Genomic DNA, 19,409 nt, shown 5'->3' on the forward strand with positions numbered 1-19,409 from the left:
CACACTCCGTTGCCAGGTGTTAACATGATGTCTCCCCTTTTCAAAGTGTGCTCGATTCGGTGGTTTAGTCATTGATTCTGAGTGTCCCGTCTGCTGTGATGGGAAAACTGGTTTAGGCAGCGGTCTCAGTAACGACATGCCAGCCAAGTCTTTCAGGGTGAGTTAGAGAAACACAGCAGCTTAAAACTGCAGCGTCTCAGTGCCCTTCCCCTCTCAGCGCTTGGCCTTACCTGGAACCTTATGTATTGCACCTAACTGATGATCCCTGTGTGTCCTGGGCAGCCGCAGTCAGCAGGCGCTCCCTGCCTAGGGAGCTGATGCTCTGTCTGTGCCCTCACGCTCCCCACATGCCTCTTGCTTCATGGCCCTGGGATGATCGGGTGTGTGCGTTTCTCCTTGTGCCCAGGTTACCTCTTCAGCCAGGGGCACCTGACCCGTGCCATTTGCTGCCGTGTGACAAGAGACGGAAGTGCGTTTGAGGACGGACTCCGACATCCCTTTATTGTCAACCACCCCAAGGTGCAATAACCCAATCATTTTCCCCTTGACGTTTTCTTCTTTTCAAGTAATCCTGTTAGCAGAGCAGAAATGTACAGTGTGGGCAAGGGGAGCCTTAGTTGGTTTCCCTCTAACTTAGCCTTCCCTCCTTTTGAATGCTAAGGTCTTTCCTTCTTTGGGGACTTCCCCAATGGCTAAGACAGGAAAGAATCTGCCTGTAAAGCAGGAGACCTGGACTTGGTCCCTGGGTTGGAAAGATCCCCTGGAGGAGGAAATGCAGCCCACTCCAGTATTCTTGCCTGGAGAATTCCATAGACAGAGGAGCCTGGCAGGCTGTGACCCATGGGGTCACAAAGAGTTGGATATGACTGAGCGATTAACACTTTCACTTTTTTCCTTCCTTTAATTTGGAATTCATTTGAATTGAGGTGGGGTTACTACATCTGAGTCTTAGCCAAACAGAATGATAAACAAGGGGGAAAGATCGTGACCCCATCTTCCCTCTTTCCTATGAGTCTTGAGTCCCTGCTTCAGAAGCTTTTCCCTGAAAGTTTCCATCTTCCTCCCCCTTGCTCCTGGAATTCCTAGGTTGGCCGAGTTAGCGTATACGATTCCAAAAGGCAGTCTGGGAAGACCAAGGAGACAAGTGTCAACTGGTGTTTGGCTGATGGCTATGACCTAGAAATCCTGGATGGGACCAGAGGCACCGTGGATGGGTAAGGAGCTGGGGGAGCACGGCCACCCAGCCAGGCGTGCTAGCCAGACTGCCAAGGGGCGTCACACTGTCAAACACCAGAGCTTAAAAGTTGCCACCTCCCCACCCCCAGTGCCTCCACTTGTTCTATCCCAGGTGAATAATGAGTCCTTTCGTTTCCCCAGGCCACGGAACGAATTGTCCCGGGTCTCCAAAAAGAACATTTTCCTTCTATTTAAGAAGCTCTGCTCCTTCCGATACCGCAGAGATCTACTTAGACTCTCCTATGGTGAGGCCAAGAAAGCTGCCCGTGACTACGAGATAGCCAAGAACTACTTCAAAAAATGTCTGAAGGACATGGGCTACGGGAACTGGATAAGCAAGCCCCAGGAGGAGAAGAATTTTTACCTCTGCCCAGTGTAGCGTGACCCAGTGACTGACAGGTCGGGTGTTTCACACTGGGTGCGAGAGAGAGGTCGTAGCATTCCTCATCACATGGGTCAACAGGTTTTGGGTTTTATTTTCCTTTTTTTAAAAAGAATGGACCCACGGTTGGTGACACTGAGAACTTTGGGTTCCTGATATTCTACTTTTCTTTGGGAATATCAGGCCAGGTCTCGCCATCCCCCTTCTTTTTTCTCCAGCAGAGAGACAGAGACCGCAGGGCAGAGAGAAGGGGTTTGTTCCTTCTTTCCGCCCATTTCCTCTTCCGGTCTATTTCCGTTTTTTTGTTTTTTGTTTTTTTCTGTTTCCTTTCCCTTTGTGTTTGCTACACTGACCTCTTGTGGTCTCAATTAGGTTCCAGTCAACCATGTGAATCATGCCAGGGACAGGATTTTTCATTTGTGAATTCTGAGGCCCCTCTGCTTCCCATCTTCCCCTTCTGAGATTCCTTCCTCGTGATTGTTAGTTTTTCCTTTTCCTCCAAGAGGGTAAAGCAGTGAACTTAAAGAATCTGGTGAAACATTTCTAAGGCCCGGAGTTGAACACTGCAGTCAGCTTGTTACCGGTGCCAAGCGTGATGAGAACCTGCAGATGATGCTCCATGATCTTGCACTTTAGCCGGCTTGGGAGGGGCCCAGCGGCAGGGAAGGCTGCTGTCCGGGAGGTGTGTCCCTTCCCCAGGCGGCAGGAAGGGCTGGGACCAGCCAGATGGGGCTAATGGAATTGCCTGAGCACTAGAGGAGGCCTGCCCTCCAGGGGTAACGCAGACCACTTCCCGGGTAGGCAGACATACCTTGGAATGTTGCCAAGCTCCCAGCTGCCTCTCCTAAAGCATTCCTAGGAATTTGTCCTGCTGACAGGGGCAGTAACGCTGTAGACCCCGACCAATTGGTAGGAAGAAACCCAGGGTAAATCCTAGAGGGTAAATCGTCTCTGCTCAGATAATCATGACTTAGCAGGAATGAGGCAAAAAATCATGTTGGGTCAGACCACTGCTCCCCCCAGCTTATTTCTCGTGATGGTGACACCAAGAGAAGGTGACTAATTCATGGTAAGTGGGGAGTTTTAAAAAGAATGCTATAAATGTTGATCCTCAACAGCTACAGATAACCTGTAATTGCACAGATTCGAAGTTCAGATGTCATTTTCTGTTGATTAACCGAGTGCTTTTGTTTTGCCTAATAGCTTCAGAAGGTTGTCTGCGGGCAGGTCACAGACCCAAGGTCTCCTGCCTGCTAGGGAATCTTTCTAGGGTTGACCTTGAGCAGTAACTCCAAGTGAAAGGGCAGGTTGTCCTAAAACTCTGTGAGGTGGGACTCTGGGTCTACACCTCAAGCTAACATGGACTCTTGTGGTCAGAGCCTTCGTCTCTCTGTGGAGTCTGGCTCTGGGCCTAAGCCAGCTAGATGTGCTCAAGAAAAGTACAGAGGCTCTGCCGTCTCCAGACCTGAGTCTGCCTCTTTCCCTCTGGACCATTCCTCTGTCACCTGTGAACATGCCAAACCAGTGCCCTCAGATGATTTTCCGTTGTCCCCCACACCCTGCAAACTACTGACTAGTTAACCCCGTCTGTCCTAGCTTGTCGACAGTGGATACACCCAGGTCCGCACATTTATTGTTGTGGCTTCTGTGCCCGCTGTACTTTGACCAAAGTGAGAAAACGTTATGTCTTTCAAATACACTAAGGATGTTTCTGTGGATCACCAAAGTGTCCCATGGAACTAGAAGGGAAGCAGTGTCTGTCTTCTGAGGTGGCAGGGGCCTACCCCCCAGTCCTGTGAATCTTCCAACGGCACACGAGATCAGTCCCGCCCCAGGAGGCAGCTCAGCTCTCTGGTTCTTTGGGCTGGAGAGCATCACCTCCTCAACTCCTTGGCATGTCCAGCCCCTCCGGGCATTAGGACCTCCACAGAGCTCAGTCTCAGCCACCTTTTCTCAGCTGGGAGCCCGGGTACTCTCAACCGGTCAGAGCCACCGCTTGCCCCAAGTTCTTGTCTAGCAAACTTACAGTATTCAGTTTCTGCTGTAGGAAGAGAGCAAGGCTTCCCTGTACCCGTGCGTCCTCTGGAAACAAGCCTGTATTGGGCCCTGCACGGCCGCCCCCACACACCCCCCCAGAAGAGGCAAAACTCCCACCTACCTAAAGTGTCTGCTTCCCTTTTTTGTCCAATCTTTGTTTTTATAAGCAAGGCTTTTTTTTTTTTTTATGATCTTTGTAGTTGATTTGTCTGAACTGTGGCTATTGTGCATTCTTTGAATAATCACTTGTAAAAAAATTTGTCGCTGCTTCAAGCTATTTCCTTTACTCACGTTGAAGGGATTTTGCTGGCTTTTGGGGTCTCGGTAGTGACTCCCAAGAGCAGAGTGGAGAAGAGCCCAAGCGTAGACTTGGGGGCCACGATGGGTGCAGTCAGTTTTATGATTCTGCTTTTATGTGTCCTTTGGTATAAGTGACTAACAATATACATTCCTCATAAATAAATAAAAAAAAAAAGAATCTGAATTTTTAGAAAGCCTTGAGTCTTGGTTTCCTGGGGGACGAGAAAGTGGGGAACGGTGGGAGCTGTGGTCCTGGGATTCCCGGCAACAGCACTAGCTGGGAGTGACTCAGAACCTGGGGCGAGAGTCCCCCTTAGCCAGCAGAGAGGAGCCATCTCAGAGGTGAGCTTTTGTCTGGTGTGGTGGGTGCCTCAAGACAGCCTTTACTTACTTCCCCAGTTCCACACCTCCACCTGCCCCAGCAGAGCCCTCCATCGAGTATCTTGTCCCCAAACACGCTGCTCGAGATTTCAAGGCCCAGAGTAGGAAAGTGTCCCTTGAGACAGCATCACAGACCACGGACCAACTCCAGCCCTTCTCCAGGGGTTTCTACAGCCCTCCACCCCCAACTGTTTGCCTGCGGGGAGGTGCAGGTTGCAGCCTGGACAGACCCAACTTGGCTACTGTCTTGGGAGACAGGCCATTTGCCTTGTACTTTATAGATGGCAGCTAGAATATTTCTCTGTCTTGATTTCAAAGAGGAGACACCATTTCCCACGTTGCCATTGGGTCAGGATATCTACAAGTCTCCTCTTTGACCTTGTAAAACAATGATACCAGACGATAGGAAATACCTGACTGAGGCCTCCTAAGTCACAGTGAAACCTCCCTCCTCGACTAATACAGATGGAACAACAGGCCAGGAGGGCCAGCGACATGTTTTGGGGCACGTTAAACTAGAACTCTGTACGGGTATCACTCACAATCTGTTGAAACAGTCGGACGAGCTGAACAGATTCTACAGACAGTGAAGGACAGTGTCTCTGCCTACTGTGAGGCCTGGAGCCTCGACACCTGTCCTCTCTCTCCTCGGGCATCTGGTCCCACCTGGAGGGAGATGTTTCAGGCCTTTTAGAAAACGAACCATTTTCTTCATACCTAAGGTGAGTGCAGGATATAGGACTGTCCCCCCAGCTCCCAGCTCCAGGTAGGCTGGAAGGCAAGGCTGCCCCCTGGGAACATGAGGGATTTCCTAGGGCATTTTGGTTGTTACTCAGCCGGCATTTCATCTCGGCCCACCATTTAATACGGCTTCCAGGATGCGGGCCCGGGTCAAACCCATGTTCCAGGAGCAGATGTGCCTTCCACACAGCCATATCTATCGCCAGGAGACCAGGCCTCACCTCTGCCCTGTCCTCCAGGGCCCCTTTTTTACAAAGGGCCTCCCCAGGAGCTATTCCTGGGCTCTGTCTACTCCAGGCCAAGCCTTATCTTTTCCATCTGATGAATGGACTTGTCAGGCCACCCATCACAATCACTGGTTACCACTGACCTTTTCTTTAGATTTTTTAATGTCTTTAACCTCTCATGGGTCCAATTTCCCCAGTATTCTCCCTTTTCCCCATATTCACCAACCCTGGCCCGTGAGGATCTCCCCACCCCCACTCTCAAGGATTATACAGAGATAAGACATCTTTGGAAACAACTTTCTTTATGAGAATCTTGAGTTCCTATTGAGTCTGGCCTGGAGTGGGCTAGACCAGTGCAAATATTCCAGGAGCAGATGGGGTGGCCAAGGCCAGTGTGGGGGAAGACGGGGACACAGCAGGTGGGTGAGGTGTCCTAATGATTCCTAGACCGACAGTCCCGTAGGAACCACGTGACTGTCAAACTGACCTCTGAGACTTGTTGGGATGAATACTGAAAGGTGGCTGTTCTCTGTCTAGTCGTGAGTGGCCGACTGGCCAGCATGAGTTGGCGTGTGAGGGATGCTGTGACACCAGCCCAACTCTACCTATAAGCAGAAGGTGACAGCTGGAACTGAGTCGGGAGGGGATTCAGAGAAGACCCTGATACCCTTCACTTCCCTCCCAAGGAAGCTCTTCTTCCAGCCTCAGAGGCCATAGAGCATAGCCTCTGGGGTCAGTGTGGGATTTCAGGCCAGCACTACTTACCAGTTATTTCTTGGTCTCTTGGGCCTCATTTTTCTTCTGTCAACAGGGGCCCCTTCCCTGCAGGATTGTTGTGAGGAGTAAAATCAAGGCATCTGAAGCAGCTGGCCCGGAGCAGGCCACTGGTGCCCGGAAGCTCCCACTGGGGGTGGGAGGAGACGCAGGACAGGAGACGAAGCTGCACGCCCTCCCTCTTTCCTTAGGGGGAAACGACCCGCCCTTCCCGCACAGCCAGCCTTCCACCACAGAAATGCCAGCTGGGCGCTGCCCGTGTCTTATTTGCTTTTAAATCTGCAATAACTCGGGACCAGCTGTTCCAGTATTAGACTCCTCACTGCCAGAAGACTGCCTTCCTCCTGCTGCAGTGCTAGTCATCACAAGCAGACAGTTTTTCACACCTTCTTTTCAGATGAAAGATGGTTCTCAGATGGCCTGTGGCCTTCCCGTCTCTGATGCAGACAGTCTCAACTCTTTGCTCGCTGCCATCTCCCCAGTCCAGCTTGCTTGGGTTTCCATCCAGCATCTCTCCCTCTCTCTTCATATGTGGGACCACCCACCCCCACCCCACCCGTCCTGGCCTGGTGCTGAGCTGGGTACCCAGTTCTCTCCAGAGATGCCCACCATGCCCCGCTTCCCCCCCCCCACCCATGGAAGGGGCCAAGAGGCATCCCCAACACCACCAAGAGGAGAGAGGACCCATGAGTGGAAGAGACTGGTTCTCCAAAGCTTCTCAATACCCTGAGGGTTCAAAGCCTGTACTGACACATGGTAACACCTTGCCTGAGCCCTCTTCCCTCCACCTCTGTCCTCCCAACGGGCAGTCCGCAAGGGCCTGCACCCAGAGATGGAGAGAATGGTATGGCCCCAGGGAACCTGCCTGGTTAACCCTTTCTTCTATACATTGATCCTTCACACCCTTGCTGCAGTCCTCAGTCAGCTGTCACCCTCAAGTCACAGATGAGGATGAACAAGTTCAGAGTTCAGGTCAGGCAGCAGACAACCTCCGGGCCTGCATTTCCCTGTGTGTCGGTTGGGTTCATGGAGAGGAGTTGGACAAGCCGCTCTCTAGCAGCCCTTCTGGCACTGTCGAGTAATTTCCTTGGACAAAAGCCACTTGCGGCAAGTACTGGAAGCAAGTCCAGCCAGGACAGCAGCTGATGGGGCCTCCCCAGCAGCCCTGCCCTGGCAAGGAGCCTGGGAGAGCTGGGCAGGAAGGCCTCAGGTCAGCACCTTCCCCTACAGAGGGAGAGTTCCTTTTCAATAGCTGTTTCAGATTCTAGGATGTTTCCTCAGGCTTGTGAGTTTAAGGTGGGTCCAGGGATAACACAGGTAACTGTCCATCTGCTGTTTCGAGAAGAAGGGAGTCTCCATAATGCCAAGACACTCACCCCCCAAAAGAGATGTCTGCATGCCCATTCTGACAGGTGGGGAGATGCACACCTCATGCAGCTGCTGGTTTAATGTCTGGATGGAGTTCCTCCACAGCCAGCACGGGACTAGATCTCCTGGGAACCTGAGCACACACCTGTGTCGGGAGGCCAGAGCCTGAGCTCAGCCCAGGAATGGGACAAATCTTTGCTGAAGGGGCTCCAGAAGGCTGTTAGGCTCACCCCAGCACCCCCTGTGTGGTATCTCTCCAGCCCCAGCTCCCCCAGACCCAGGCCCTGTTTCAGTGGGCTATTTCCTCCAGCGTAAGGGTAGGTCTGGGAGGAAGACTGACATGACAGGTAGCTGAGCCCATGCCCACCAGCTCCGCCTGCCTCTCAGACGACCCCCCAAGCATCTACTCTACACCAGGTGCAGTGCTGGGCTTTTTCACAGACGTCATGCCTTCCTCAAAGCAACCCCATGAAGAGGGACTTACTAGCCCCAGTTTATAGATGAGCAAACTGAGGCCTCGCCAGACTTGCTCAGGATGGCTGAGGGTAAGTGGCAGGGCACCCAGACTCTGCACTTACACTGCGTCTCCCCACCTCAGTGCCTGCAGAAGCAGGCGTCCAGCTGGACTCCAGAGAAGAGCATGGTGTGTCAGGCAGGTGCCTTAGACGCCCTTGGCAGACAGACCCCTCTGTGACCTGCTGGCTGAGCACTGAGCCCATGTTGGGACCACAAATCAGAGCTAGTCATGTGATGGGGTCTGGGCCTGATGATCCCTTAAGAGGTCTGTTTCCCGGGCTCATAGGCCAGGGGAGCCCCTGGGAGAAGCGTCAGGATACAGCCTCCAGGGCATGCTCTCTGCAGTCCGCTGTGCACACTTGTCCTTCCCAAGTTCTGCAGCAGCCTAGCTCAGGTTTGGTTGGGAGGAGGAAGGGGAGGAGCCAGAGCAGGAAGGATGGAGCCAGGAATAGAAGGACGGGAGCAGGAGCCGTGCTGATGTGGCAGAGCTCTGGCCATTCACACCCTGCTTGGCTGGCCTCCACAGCCAGCCCTCTCCTGCCCAGCCTGCTCTGCTGCGGGCAAAAGGGCTGGGTCTGCTGAAAGCTAACATCCTTAGTTTACTTACTCCAGCAAGCAGTCCGTTCAAACTGCAGGCGAGGCAGGGGGTGGGGAGGAGGGAGAGGAACAGCCTGTGAAGCTGAACTCATACAGTTTGAGAATTTAGCCTTTACGCTCCAAATAGGTCACCCAAAGATTGGAAACTCAGAGGCGCCCCTAATACCAAACTTGCTCCCACGCCCTGGCCTGAATAAGAAAGGAAGTCTAGGGAGAATCCTTCACTTGGAGAAGGGACCTGGGGCTGAGCACTGCGCTGCATAGAAATGAGGGGCTGTGGGGCAGGAAGTCTCCCCCAGGACTCCTACCTCAGCGCCAGGCTAACATCTGAGCAGGAGCCCCGGGCCACTGTGAGGCCCACCCAGTCAGCTGCTGTCAGTTAGGCGAGGACAGACCTCAGGCCACACCCAGACCCCTCTCCCCCTCGCATCTCGCTTCTGAGCTGCATGGTCTCAGGCCAGCCAGCACAGCGTCGGAGCCCCTGTCCCACCCCTGCTCCCGCACAGCCTTTTCCATGACTTGGAGGCGGCCGATGACTTCACTCCATCCTCCACTTCTCAGCCTTCGTCCTCCGGCAGCAACACTATTGCCTGAGCTGGTCCCAGAGGAGGAGAGCCGCCAGGACACCATGCAGTTGGTCCAGCCTCCAGGTCAGTGCTGGCTGGGTGTGGGGGGAGGGGGGGAGGGGCTCCAGGTGAAGCGAAATGATGGGTCTGTGGGGGCAGCACCCCTCTTTCTGGTAATTCACTCATCTCTCCTCCACCCAAAACTGTTGTCCAACAGAGGGGCTGAAGGAGCATGGAGCTGGGGAGGGCCTCACTTGGAGCTGGGAGCCGAGTGGTCTGCGTGGAGGAAGGTGGCGGTGGTGTAGTTCTGGAAGAGAGGCTGCAGGAACATGCCGATTGTGCCAAAGACACAGACGAAGACAAAGATCCAAAGGAACAGGCGGTCGATCACCATGGCAACATACTTCCAGTCCTCACTCACCTGGAGAGAGGAAGGGTAGGAGACCCAGGTATCAATCACATAATACAGGAGGGGACTGGATCGGGTATAAGCAACTTCCATCACACATCACTCCTCTCCCTCCTTGACCCCAGAGTGACCATTCCAAAGTTCGGCTCCGGTCTTGCCTGCTTAAAAGCCTCCAGTGACCCCACTGCCTTCAGCAGGCACCCAAACTCCCAAGTCTAGAATCAAGAGCACCCATGACAAATATGAGCCAACATTTATCTTCTTCCAAGTCCGACTCAGACTTACCAAACTCCAGTCTGTCCTCTCAGGTCTCTGGGCCTTTGCGTTTCCTCCCAGTCTAGAATTCCAGTCCTCCCTATCTCTACTTGTGAACTCCTACACATCTTTCAAAACTTAAATCAAAATGTCACCTCTTCTATGAAGCCTTCTCTGGTCCCCCTGATCAGAATGAGCCTGTTTCCTCTGGGGCTCCCTCAGCATTACACATGCATCTCTGTGTTGTGCTGTGCTTAGACACTCAGTCATGTCCAACTCTTTGCAACCCCATGGACGGTAGCCCACCAGGCTCCTCTGTCCATGGGGATTCTCCAGGCAAGAATACTGGAGTGGGTTGCCACACCCTCCTCCAGAGGATCTTCCCAACCCATGGATTGAACCCAGGTCTCCAGCATTACAGGGGAGATTCTTTACCGTCTGGCCACCAGGGAGGCCCAGTATTTTTACTCCACTGTATTGTCAGTTCAATTCATATGCCTGTCCTCTCCTCCCTCCCCGACCCCCACCCCAACTTAAGCTATGAGCTTGTAAACTACAGGGACCTGATCTGACTTATTTTTGTAATCCCAGCATCTCAAACTCAGAGTTCCAGTAAATGCGTGTTGAACTAGTGAATGAAGGGCTGCCCTGCAGGCTTCTCTCCTTATCTAACTGCCTGGGGAGCCCCTTCCAACAGCCCCAGGGTGGGAGGACTGAGTCTCAGATGCAAACAAACCCATCCAGAAGAGAATAACCACTGTGTTTGGGAGCCAGTCACAGGGTCTGCATGAGAGCTGGCCTGCACTCAGGGCCGTTCCGCTCCCGTCTGAGTCTGGCCCTTGCACACGTGTTCATCTGTAACCCTGGGCCTCCTGTGTCCCTGGCACCATTCTGGGCACTGGGGATGTGAGAGAGCAAGACAGACACATCCTGCAGTTCAGTCTGCTGAGGGAGACAGACACAAAATGAGTAAAAATAAAAATAATTACACCCTTCTGGGTGCTTACATGGAAGCAAAGGACAGAGCAATGGAGGCGGAGATATCATTCAGGGTGTGATTTGGGGAGGCCTCTTTGAGGGAGTGACACCTTAAGCGAAGATCTGATAAGTGACAAGGAGCCAGCTGTATCAGGAATAAACTGAAGAAAGAAACAGACAAACCCAAACTGTGGTGGTGGTGGTTTAGTTTCAAAGTTGTGTCCAACTTGCAAACTGAGGGACCTTCAACTGGCCTGGGCCCTTCAAAAATGCCTATGCCCTGAAAGGGAAAGCCTAGGAACCGTTCCAGAGTGAAGCAAACTAAAGAGACAGGACAACCAAGTGCAATTCAAGATCCTGGACTGAGGTGGAGGAGATGCTACAAAGGATATTACTGAGACAATTGAAAAAATTTTAGTATGGACTTAATATCAGATAAAGGTATTGATGCTAATTTCCTGAATTTGATCACCGAGCTTGGGTTATAGAAGACAGTATCTCTGTCCTTGGGAGAGAAAAGCTGGAGTGTTTGGGATAAAGGGTCACTTACTCTCAACAGTAGGGCAAAAATTAATAATAGTAATAATTTTTAAAAGGAAAAAAAAGGGCATTCCAAGCAGATGGACCAATTTATGTCCAAAAGTCTTGAGGCAGGAAAGCACTTAGCTTGCTTAGAACAAGCGTCAGATAACCCAGTGACCTGAGCTGTGGAGAGATGACACATAGTTAGCAGGAAACATTCTGTTTGGATGGAGAAGCACAAGAACTGAATCAGGGAGACCATTAGAAGTCCCTGCCCTAAGCCAGGCAAGAGCTGATGGAGGCCTGTGGCCAGGGAGGGAGCATGGAGATGGAGAATAAAGGATGAAACTGAGAATTATTTTGGAGGTTGAGCTCACAAGACATGACTTCTGATGATCTGGATGGTGGGGGAGATAAGAAAGAGAGGCATCGAGATCACTCCACGCTTCTGGTCTAAACCATTGGGTGGATGGTGATGTCATTTACTAAAAGGTGGGGAGATGAGAGGAGGTGCAAGTTGGTGGTGGGGATGTAAATCAAGCACTCAGTTTTGGACATGTTAAGTCTGAGATGCCTGTGAAACATCCAAGTAGGTCATTGCATCCTCATCACCTAGCTCAGTAAATGCACATTACGTGAGTTTGCTGCAATGGGGAAGGCAGAGGCAGTGACACAGCCAGCTGAGCCCCTGCACCACCAGCATTCCCCACTTGGCCCCAGCCACCTCTGAGCCTCCAGCCCCATCCTCTCTTGCCTCGGTCCCTCTCATCTTCCATCAGGACCATAACCTGCTCCCTGGCTCGAGCCCCAGCTCCTGCCCTCCCAAGGGACACTAGGCTCTGGAGCATCCCACCCCCCACAAACGATAATGCAGGAGCCTGCCCTTCCTTACTCCCTAGGCCAGAATGACTGCATCCCAGTGGAAACATGGCCAGTTATCATGGCAACAGTTGAGCCGCAGCCTGGAACCAGCCAGGTGATTAAAGACTGCTGGATGGGGCCAGCCACAACCCCAAATGCAGGGAAGTCAACCCCTCATATTTCCCCCTCCTCATCCCCTGGTTCAGTGTCCAAGGAGTCCCCTTCAGGGAGAGCCACTGCAGAAAAAGCCGGGTGTGTAGAAAGCTCTGGGCAGGTCTTGGAAGCCCTGGCCTTCACCTGCCTCCACCTCCATAAATATTTCACAAGGCCACTCCCTGAGGACTCAGAAGAGAAGGAAAAGGATATTGATTTGGGGCTCTGTCCTCTTCCCAGTGGCCAGTGGAGCCACCTAACCACCCCCCACCCCTCCCATACACACTTTCTACTGCTCTCAATTTTGCCCCCAAAGCAGGGCACCCAAAAGATTCATCCTCATTTGTGCAAAGAGCTGCAGGTTAACAACATAGTCTTAGGAATACAAGCGGCAGAGAGGGTCTCCGGGGACACAGCCACAGGCCAGCTGCAAACCCACAAGGGCCTCCTCCCCTTTCTGGCCACCTTTCCAAAACTAACGACACTAAGGATGCCCCAGCTGAGGCATTTCTCTCCGGATGCTAGTACTCGGGAAGCCGCAAGGTCATCCTGTACCAACCGCAGCTTAGGCGGCACCACCTCCCAGAAGCCAGAGGAGAAGAGGCTGCGCCAGCGCCCAGGCCCACAGCCCCAGGCCAGACTCGCACTGTCGGCATCCTGCACTCCGATTAGCTTTGTCTGCGGAGCTTCCGAGATGCCCTGCAGCCCCGCATCCCATGCCCGAGTCCCTGTGCTGCACTCACGCTCTGGTCGTCGTCCTCACTCCGCATATGATCTGCGATGAAGCGCACGCCGTCCACCGCCTCCTGGAGGCCACAGCCACACGGTCCCCCGGAGCGCCCGGGGCCTGCTGCCGGAGCCGACGCCGGCTCCGAGCCAAAGGCCCCAGTCAAGCCCTGCACCGACGCGCGGTTGACGAAGCACGTGCAGGAGTCGGCCCCCTGGGCCTCGCGGAAGAAGGCGCCGGCTCCCTCTCGCTCGCGCTGGCGCCGCCGCAGACGCAGGCGTTGGCGGGCGCAGCGGTGGCGCGGCTGCTGCATGAACAGCAGCGAGGGCAGCTTTTCCAGGAAGACGACCTTGACCCAGGGCGCCATGGTGTGCGTGGTGGGAGAACGGTGGTGCACGTTGAGCACGCACACGCTGGTGACGATGGAGAAGGTGACGAGCACCATGGTGAACATGAGGTACTTGCCGACTAGCGGCACGTCGAGGGAGGTGGGCGGCACGATCTTAGAGATGAGCAGCAGGAAGACGGTGAGCGCCAGCAGCACGGAGATGCACAGCGTCATCTTCTCACCGCAGTCAGACGGCAGATAGAAGACGAGGATGGCTAGAGAGGTGATGAGGACACAGGGGATGATGAGATTGATGGTGTAGAAGAGTGGCTTGCGACGGATGATGAAGTCGTATGTGATGTCCACGTAAGTGGAGTCATCCGGGTTCTCGTTGCGCCGGCCGGGCAGCGCCACTATGTCCCACTCGCCGCTGGGTGTGAAGTCGTCCAGGTTGGCCACGTCACTCTTGAGCACCAGGTCGATCTCAGTGCGGTCGTAGGTCCACGAGCGGAACTTCATGGTGCAGTTCTGCTGGTCAAATGGGAAGTGCTTTACCTCGATCTTGCATGCGCTCTTGTAGATGGCCGGTGGCAGCCAGAAGATGCTGCCGTCGTAGGAGACCAGGGCGTTGGAATAGAAGGACACCTCGTACATGCCGTCGGCACTGCCAAGGGACAGCACAGTCAGCCCTGACTTAAGCATGCCTCCACCCCATCCATTCACCCAGCCCTGAGTGGGAAGAGAGGAAAGCCGAAGGGAGGTATGGGAAGAGGGAGAGAGAAAGGAGCAGGAATTATTAAGCAAGAAGGGGATGTGGGTGGGCTGGTGGGGAGAAGAGGTGTCCTGGTCAGAAGGCCTGAGGGGACCTTCTGTTACTTGTCATGCACTGTATAAGCCGGTTGGTCCACAAGAAGGTGGAGACGTTGGGGAAGCCAGGGAGGTCAGAGTGAGGAGTCCGGTGCAACGGAGAGGGCCAGGGGCAGGTGGGAGCAGGAGATGGTCCCTGGAGTCTAGGGGACTAGTGGCTTTGGGTCTTGGAGGTAAGACGGCTTATTGTAGGAGAGCAGATGGAACCTGGGGGAGAAACTGGGACCCCCAAGTTCTTTGATTCTTATCATTCCTCCAGGAAAGCCTATTTTTTAATCAGTTTGCACACTGGGGGCTGTCAATTCTTATTTGTATCACACCACAGCTCCAAACACTGGGAGTCCTAATTGACTGGGAGGGAGCTGGCCATGACCCAAGTTACCTTGGCTGTCCACACTATACCTCACGGGTTTGGGTTTGTCTGTCTGAGTAGTGACTTGTCTGTGCCAATGAAAAGTCCCTTCTCTCCCCCAGCATGAGCTAATTTACTTTCTTCAAGACCTGAGCACTCTCAAGTTCTCCTCCAGCCTTCCCATCCCTCCAGGGTCACCTACTTGTTGTATAGGACCACATCTGGTAGCCAGATGTGTTTGGAAGGGAGCCGAACTTTCTTCATGTTGTCAAATTCCTCAGGCTTCCAGGTGAGGCGATAATCCTCCCACTCCTGGGAAAGGGAAAGAGGGAGGCAGCACCGACCTCTGCCCTGGGAGGGGCTCAAGGTCAAGGACAGGGACAAGAGGAGGCCTATTTGGCTTGAGGAAGTTTTTTTTTTTTTTTTTAGGAAGTTTTTAAAAGTCATTGCCTTGCCACCATGACTTCTCAGCCCAGCAAAAGTGGCTTTTCATTTAATTTGCATAGCCAAGCCAAGATATTAGAATCTACATTTTGTGAATGAGAAAATGAATCTTGCAGTGTTTAACATATTCAAAGTTAACAGAGCTGGTGAGTGGAAGAACCAAGACTCATATCCAGTTATTTAAGATCCCAAGGTCTATACCTTTCTGCCTCTCTTGAGGAGATTCAAAGAGGGAAAAGCACATGCAAAAAAAAAAAAAGAAAAGAAAGAAAAAATGGAGGAAAGAGAAGCCCAGAGGTGTGGGCAGGAAGAGCTCTAACCTGAGTCAGCCAGACATTGGTGGTCATGATCTGCTCCCGCTCATGCTGCAACGAAGAGAAGCTGCTGAGAAGTGCCCCCTGCCACCGACCCTCAAGTCTGTGGGCCCCCTACACCACCCAGGCTCCTTCCCCCACCTGCCCAAGCCTTGGGGACTCCAGAAGAATTAGTGCAAACATACTCTGGCTATGCCAATTTCAGTAGCTGGGCATACAGTTTGAGACCCCCACTCACCACACTGATGAGCTGGGCCAGTGATACCATGAGCTGTACTGTCACCAGCTCAGAGCCATTGGTAGCTGGGCGGATAAGTTTGTTGTAGCGGGAAGGATCCAGGAGATGCTCTACCAGCCGTTCTTCTGTGTCTGTACCCCAGACTCCTGGGCAGGGGAGTGGGGTTGGGGGCAAGAGGTAAGTACACAGCAAGGAGGGCCCACCCAGGATCCCACTCTCCCTAGGCAAGTGGGACAACCTAGGCCCAAATAGGAAGCTGTAGTTTCCCATAGCTCATCCCTAAGAAGACAGCAAAATTCTTAGGTTGCCCCCATGGACGCCCCTCATAGAGAAGTCCCTCTCTGAGATCACTGACCAAGAAGCCCAGACAGTCCCCCCACAGTCTCCCACTAAAAACCTATTCTTCAAGGATCAGTGGAGACCCTGCTCTTCCTGCAAGATCTCAGAGGATCATTTCAAAAGATTTGAAGTTTCTGTTTCCATGGTTTCTTCTAGAAGATATCTACAATTCAAGGAAGATTTTAGAGAGTAGTGAAAGGAGAACAGTTATATGTGTCCCACCACACAGCCTTTCTTCTCAGTCAGCACCCATCTCTGTGTACCAATAATGTTATGCGCCTCTACATGTGACTGGCTGTGACCCCCTCCCAAAAAGGTATTGGGTTGGAGTAGAATAATTGGGCTACCTGAGCTGTGTGGGACAGGGCATACATTTCACCTCAAGTTCCACACATACAGGAGCTCACCTCTCATGAGACTGCAGGCAAATATGGAAAGCTCACTTGGTTGTATATTCCTTTTGTACCTGCCCCACCACACACTATCTCCTGCAACCCTGCACAAACGCACCCGCACGTCCTCAGAGACCCCTCCCTGGCCCTTAGCCTGGCAGAGCTTCTTCCCTTCCTGTCTCCTGTCCACCCTCCAAGAGAGTTGAGAAGTTGCTTGTTTCCGTTTCCTGCCTTGCCCCCGTGGAGTGAGCAAAATCGGGAGCCCAACATGAGGGACAGGAAATGATGGCGAGCCAAGTGAGGGTGCCGAACCAGGTAGATTGTCTTGAGCTACTGGTTTACTGGAAGTTAAATAGCAATTCAGCTGCAATCAGAGTCTCCCCTTCCTGCCACCCCAGAAATCCTGGGGAGATCCCCTCCTTCCTTCCTCTCTGTACCCACACATTCCCCGCCACCACTGCCCAGGTTGCCTTCTCTTCTCCGCATCACTTCGAGCAAGTCCTTCTCCCAGTTCAGCCTCCCAGGTACTCCCAGCTTTCCTGGGGTCTCTCCCCTAACTCCCAAGAGACTTCCCGCCTTAGGGATCCCTCCCTTACAAATTCGAGCCTGAGTGAGACAGAGCGTGGCGACTTGTCCTTACCTGAGGACAGTCCGAGGAGGCCAAAGCTGAGGAGCAGCGCCATGGGACCTGAGAGCCAGGCCATGCCTCTGGCATAGCTCGCCGGCTCGCCTAAACGTGCCAGAGCGCGCCGCAGGCTGGAAGGCCGCGGGCGGGGCGCTGTCCGTGGTGCTGAAGCCGCTCCCGCGCCGCCCGCGCCTGGCGGGAGAGGAGCCCAGGGTGTGCGCACAGCCTTTGGTGCTGCCGTGATAATCTCCACGGCGGTTCCCCCGGCTCCAAGAGCGAGAAGGAACCCGCTTCTCGCTTATCCCGGTCTGAGCAGGCGGAGGCTTTTCCGGCTGCTCTTCCAGGGAATACAATTGGGACGGTGAGGGGGAGGAGTCTCCGCCCCGGAGGCGGAAGCGCCAGAGCTCAGAATAAAAGGGGTCCCTGGGTGGGGTATTCTCCTGCTGGTCCTGCTTAGTTAGAGTGTGCGTGAGGAGGAAGAAGGGGGGCTCACCAGACGGTGGAGGAGTTCTGAAACCCCAGAGTTGAGGCAGGACCTGGAAGGGTCTGAAAAGGCTCAGGAAGAAAGAGCAAGGAAGACAAACAGGTCAGGACCGGGTAAGCACCCGGGACCAAAGGCCAGAATGAGGGGAGTGGGAGTCAAAAAGAGTTTCTCACCTTCCTTTTTTTCTCTTACCAAACCCAAATGCTCCTGCTTCCCGGGAAGGCTGAGGATGCAGCCAAGACAATGCACTTAGGCCCTTAGAGAATGAGATGGAGGACTGTAGGTTTGCTATTTTAAGAAAGCAAACAATTTGGAGTCTAGAAACAGGATCCCCTCATCTGTTCCCTTCCATACCTCCACAGAAGGCATCCAGGGGATCTAAGGTGGGGACATGTGGACATCTGAAAAGAAGGTGACCTTCAAGAGTGGAAGGGTAAGTGGCCCTTATCAATTAGCCTTTCTCACCCACATTCTGTTCCTCTCCAGTCTTTGACTTCTGTGTGACAAGGGGGAATCAGAGGATGATTTCATAGAAACCAGCCCAAGAATGAAGCTAACACAAAGGAAAGCAAAGATGAGACAGAGAGAGGTGTCAAAACTCAATGACATCTTTGATCTTAAAAGCCCCGAACTTTTAACTTCTGAGCCAATAAAGGTTTCCCTTTTTTCTTAGGTGGATTTTTTTCAGTTTCAACCAAAAGATTCCTGACTAAAGCAGCCTTATCATACATCAAGGCACTGTCTTGTTCCAGCTCTGCCGACTCCTTCAACCTCCTCTGGGCCAGTACCTGCAGCCCCACACTCCTCATGGTAATGTCTTTATTTATTTTTGAAATAAACCTTTTTTCTTTCTTTCCTTCTTTTATTTTTAAATTTATTTGGCTGCACTGGGTCTCCATTGCTGCATGTGGGATCTTAGCTGTGACATGCGGGATCTAGTTCCCTGACCAGGGATGGAACCCAGGCCCCCTGCATTGGGAGCACTAAATCTTAACTACTGGACCCATCCTGCATGCTTCAGGGCCTTTTAAACATTCAGTTCTGTTGATTCTGTTTTCACCCATTTCCTGTCAGCCACTGTCTACTTTGAACACCTGACAGAAACATCAGTTCCTTAAGGAAGCTATGCCTGACCAAAGATTAGGTCAGGTGCCCTGAGACATGTTTCCTGAGGATGATAAATAAGTAAATAAATCAATATAAGGTGGTAGCTATCTCTCCTCCTAGATTTTGAATCAGCACAGTGCCTGGCATATTTTGAGGGTTCAACAAATAAGCCAAAGGGCTGGTACAGGACTGAAATCTTTTAACATGTAGAGAAAAATTCCTCTCTAAAAGCTCAGCCAAAAGCAATTTATATACATGTACTTAGTTGCTGGAATTGAGAAGGAAAAGCAAAACAAGTATCAGCAAAGGGCTAGAGAGGATGTGGGATGACTACAGTCTCCATAAGGTACATGGAAAGAAAGTGAAAGTGTTAGTCGCTCAGTTGTGTCCGACTGTCTGCGACCCCATGGTCTGTCCATGGAATTCTCCAGGTAAGAATACTGGAGTGGGTTGTCATTCCCTTCTCCAGGTGATCTTCCCGACTTGGGGATAGAATTCAGGTTTCTTCCATTGCAGGCAGATTCTTTACCATCTGAGCTACCAGGGAAGCCCAAAGCATGTGGAAGTGGCCATAAATCTGCACCACAAGCTCCAGGGCATATACATGTGCAAACATGTTATCATCTCTTAAGAATTCAAGAAATCTTAGAACCAAGGAAAGAAGTGGAGAATAAAAGCCTTACGAAAAAGGGAAGGAATGTGTGTAGTCAGTCCACTTGGGAAAAGGGTCAAGGGTGGGAAGAAGACTTTCCTCCCTGCCCTCTCTGCCTTCAACAATTCAGATCAATTGTTGGGTATCTACTGTTTAGTTATCAAAGATGCAGTGATCAAAAAGACTTAGTCCCAGCTACTAAGGAGATCACAGTTTGGTGGCAAAGACTTGTGACAC

General features: G+C 52.4%; 2 protein-coding genes across 2 annotated transcripts in view; one reads left to right on the plus strand and one right to left on the minus strand.

The window, feature by feature from the left end:
- ADAR (adenosine deaminase RNA specific) overlaps window positions 1-4,131 on the plus strand; it is a 28,931-nt gene extending 24,800 nt beyond the window's left edge. The window contains 3 exon segments of the mRNA XM_065903326.1: window positions 407-519; window positions 1,087-1,214; window positions 1,378-4,131. Coding sequence (XP_065759398.1) covers window positions 407-519; window positions 1,087-1,214; window positions 1,378-1,615 — 479 coding nt within the window. The 3' untranslated portion in view covers window positions 1,616-4,131.
- A 5,238-nt stretch (window positions 4,132-9,369) lies between these two features.
- On the minus strand, window positions 9,370-17,008 carry CHRNB2 (cholinergic receptor nicotinic beta 2 subunit). The gene is made up of 6 exons (XM_065926258.1): window positions 16,945-17,008; window positions 15,574-15,719; window positions 15,342-15,386; window positions 14,780-14,889; window positions 13,047-14,022; window positions 9,370-9,546 (listed from the first exon to the last, which is right to left on the minus strand). Exons 1-6 carry the CDS (start codon window positions 17,006-17,008, stop codon window positions 9,376-9,378), a joined length of 1,512 nt encoding a protein of 503 aa, XP_065782330.1. The 3' UTR covers window positions 9,370-9,375.
- Between the last annotated feature and the right edge of the window lie 2,401 nt (window positions 17,009-19,409).

The sequence above is a fragment of the Muntiacus reevesi genome, chromosome 1 (genome assembly GCF_963930625.1).
Source record: "Muntiacus reevesi chromosome 1, mMunRee1.1, whole genome shotgun sequence".
NCBI lineage: Eukaryota > Metazoa > Chordata > Mammalia > Artiodactyla > Cervidae > Muntiacus > Muntiacus reevesi.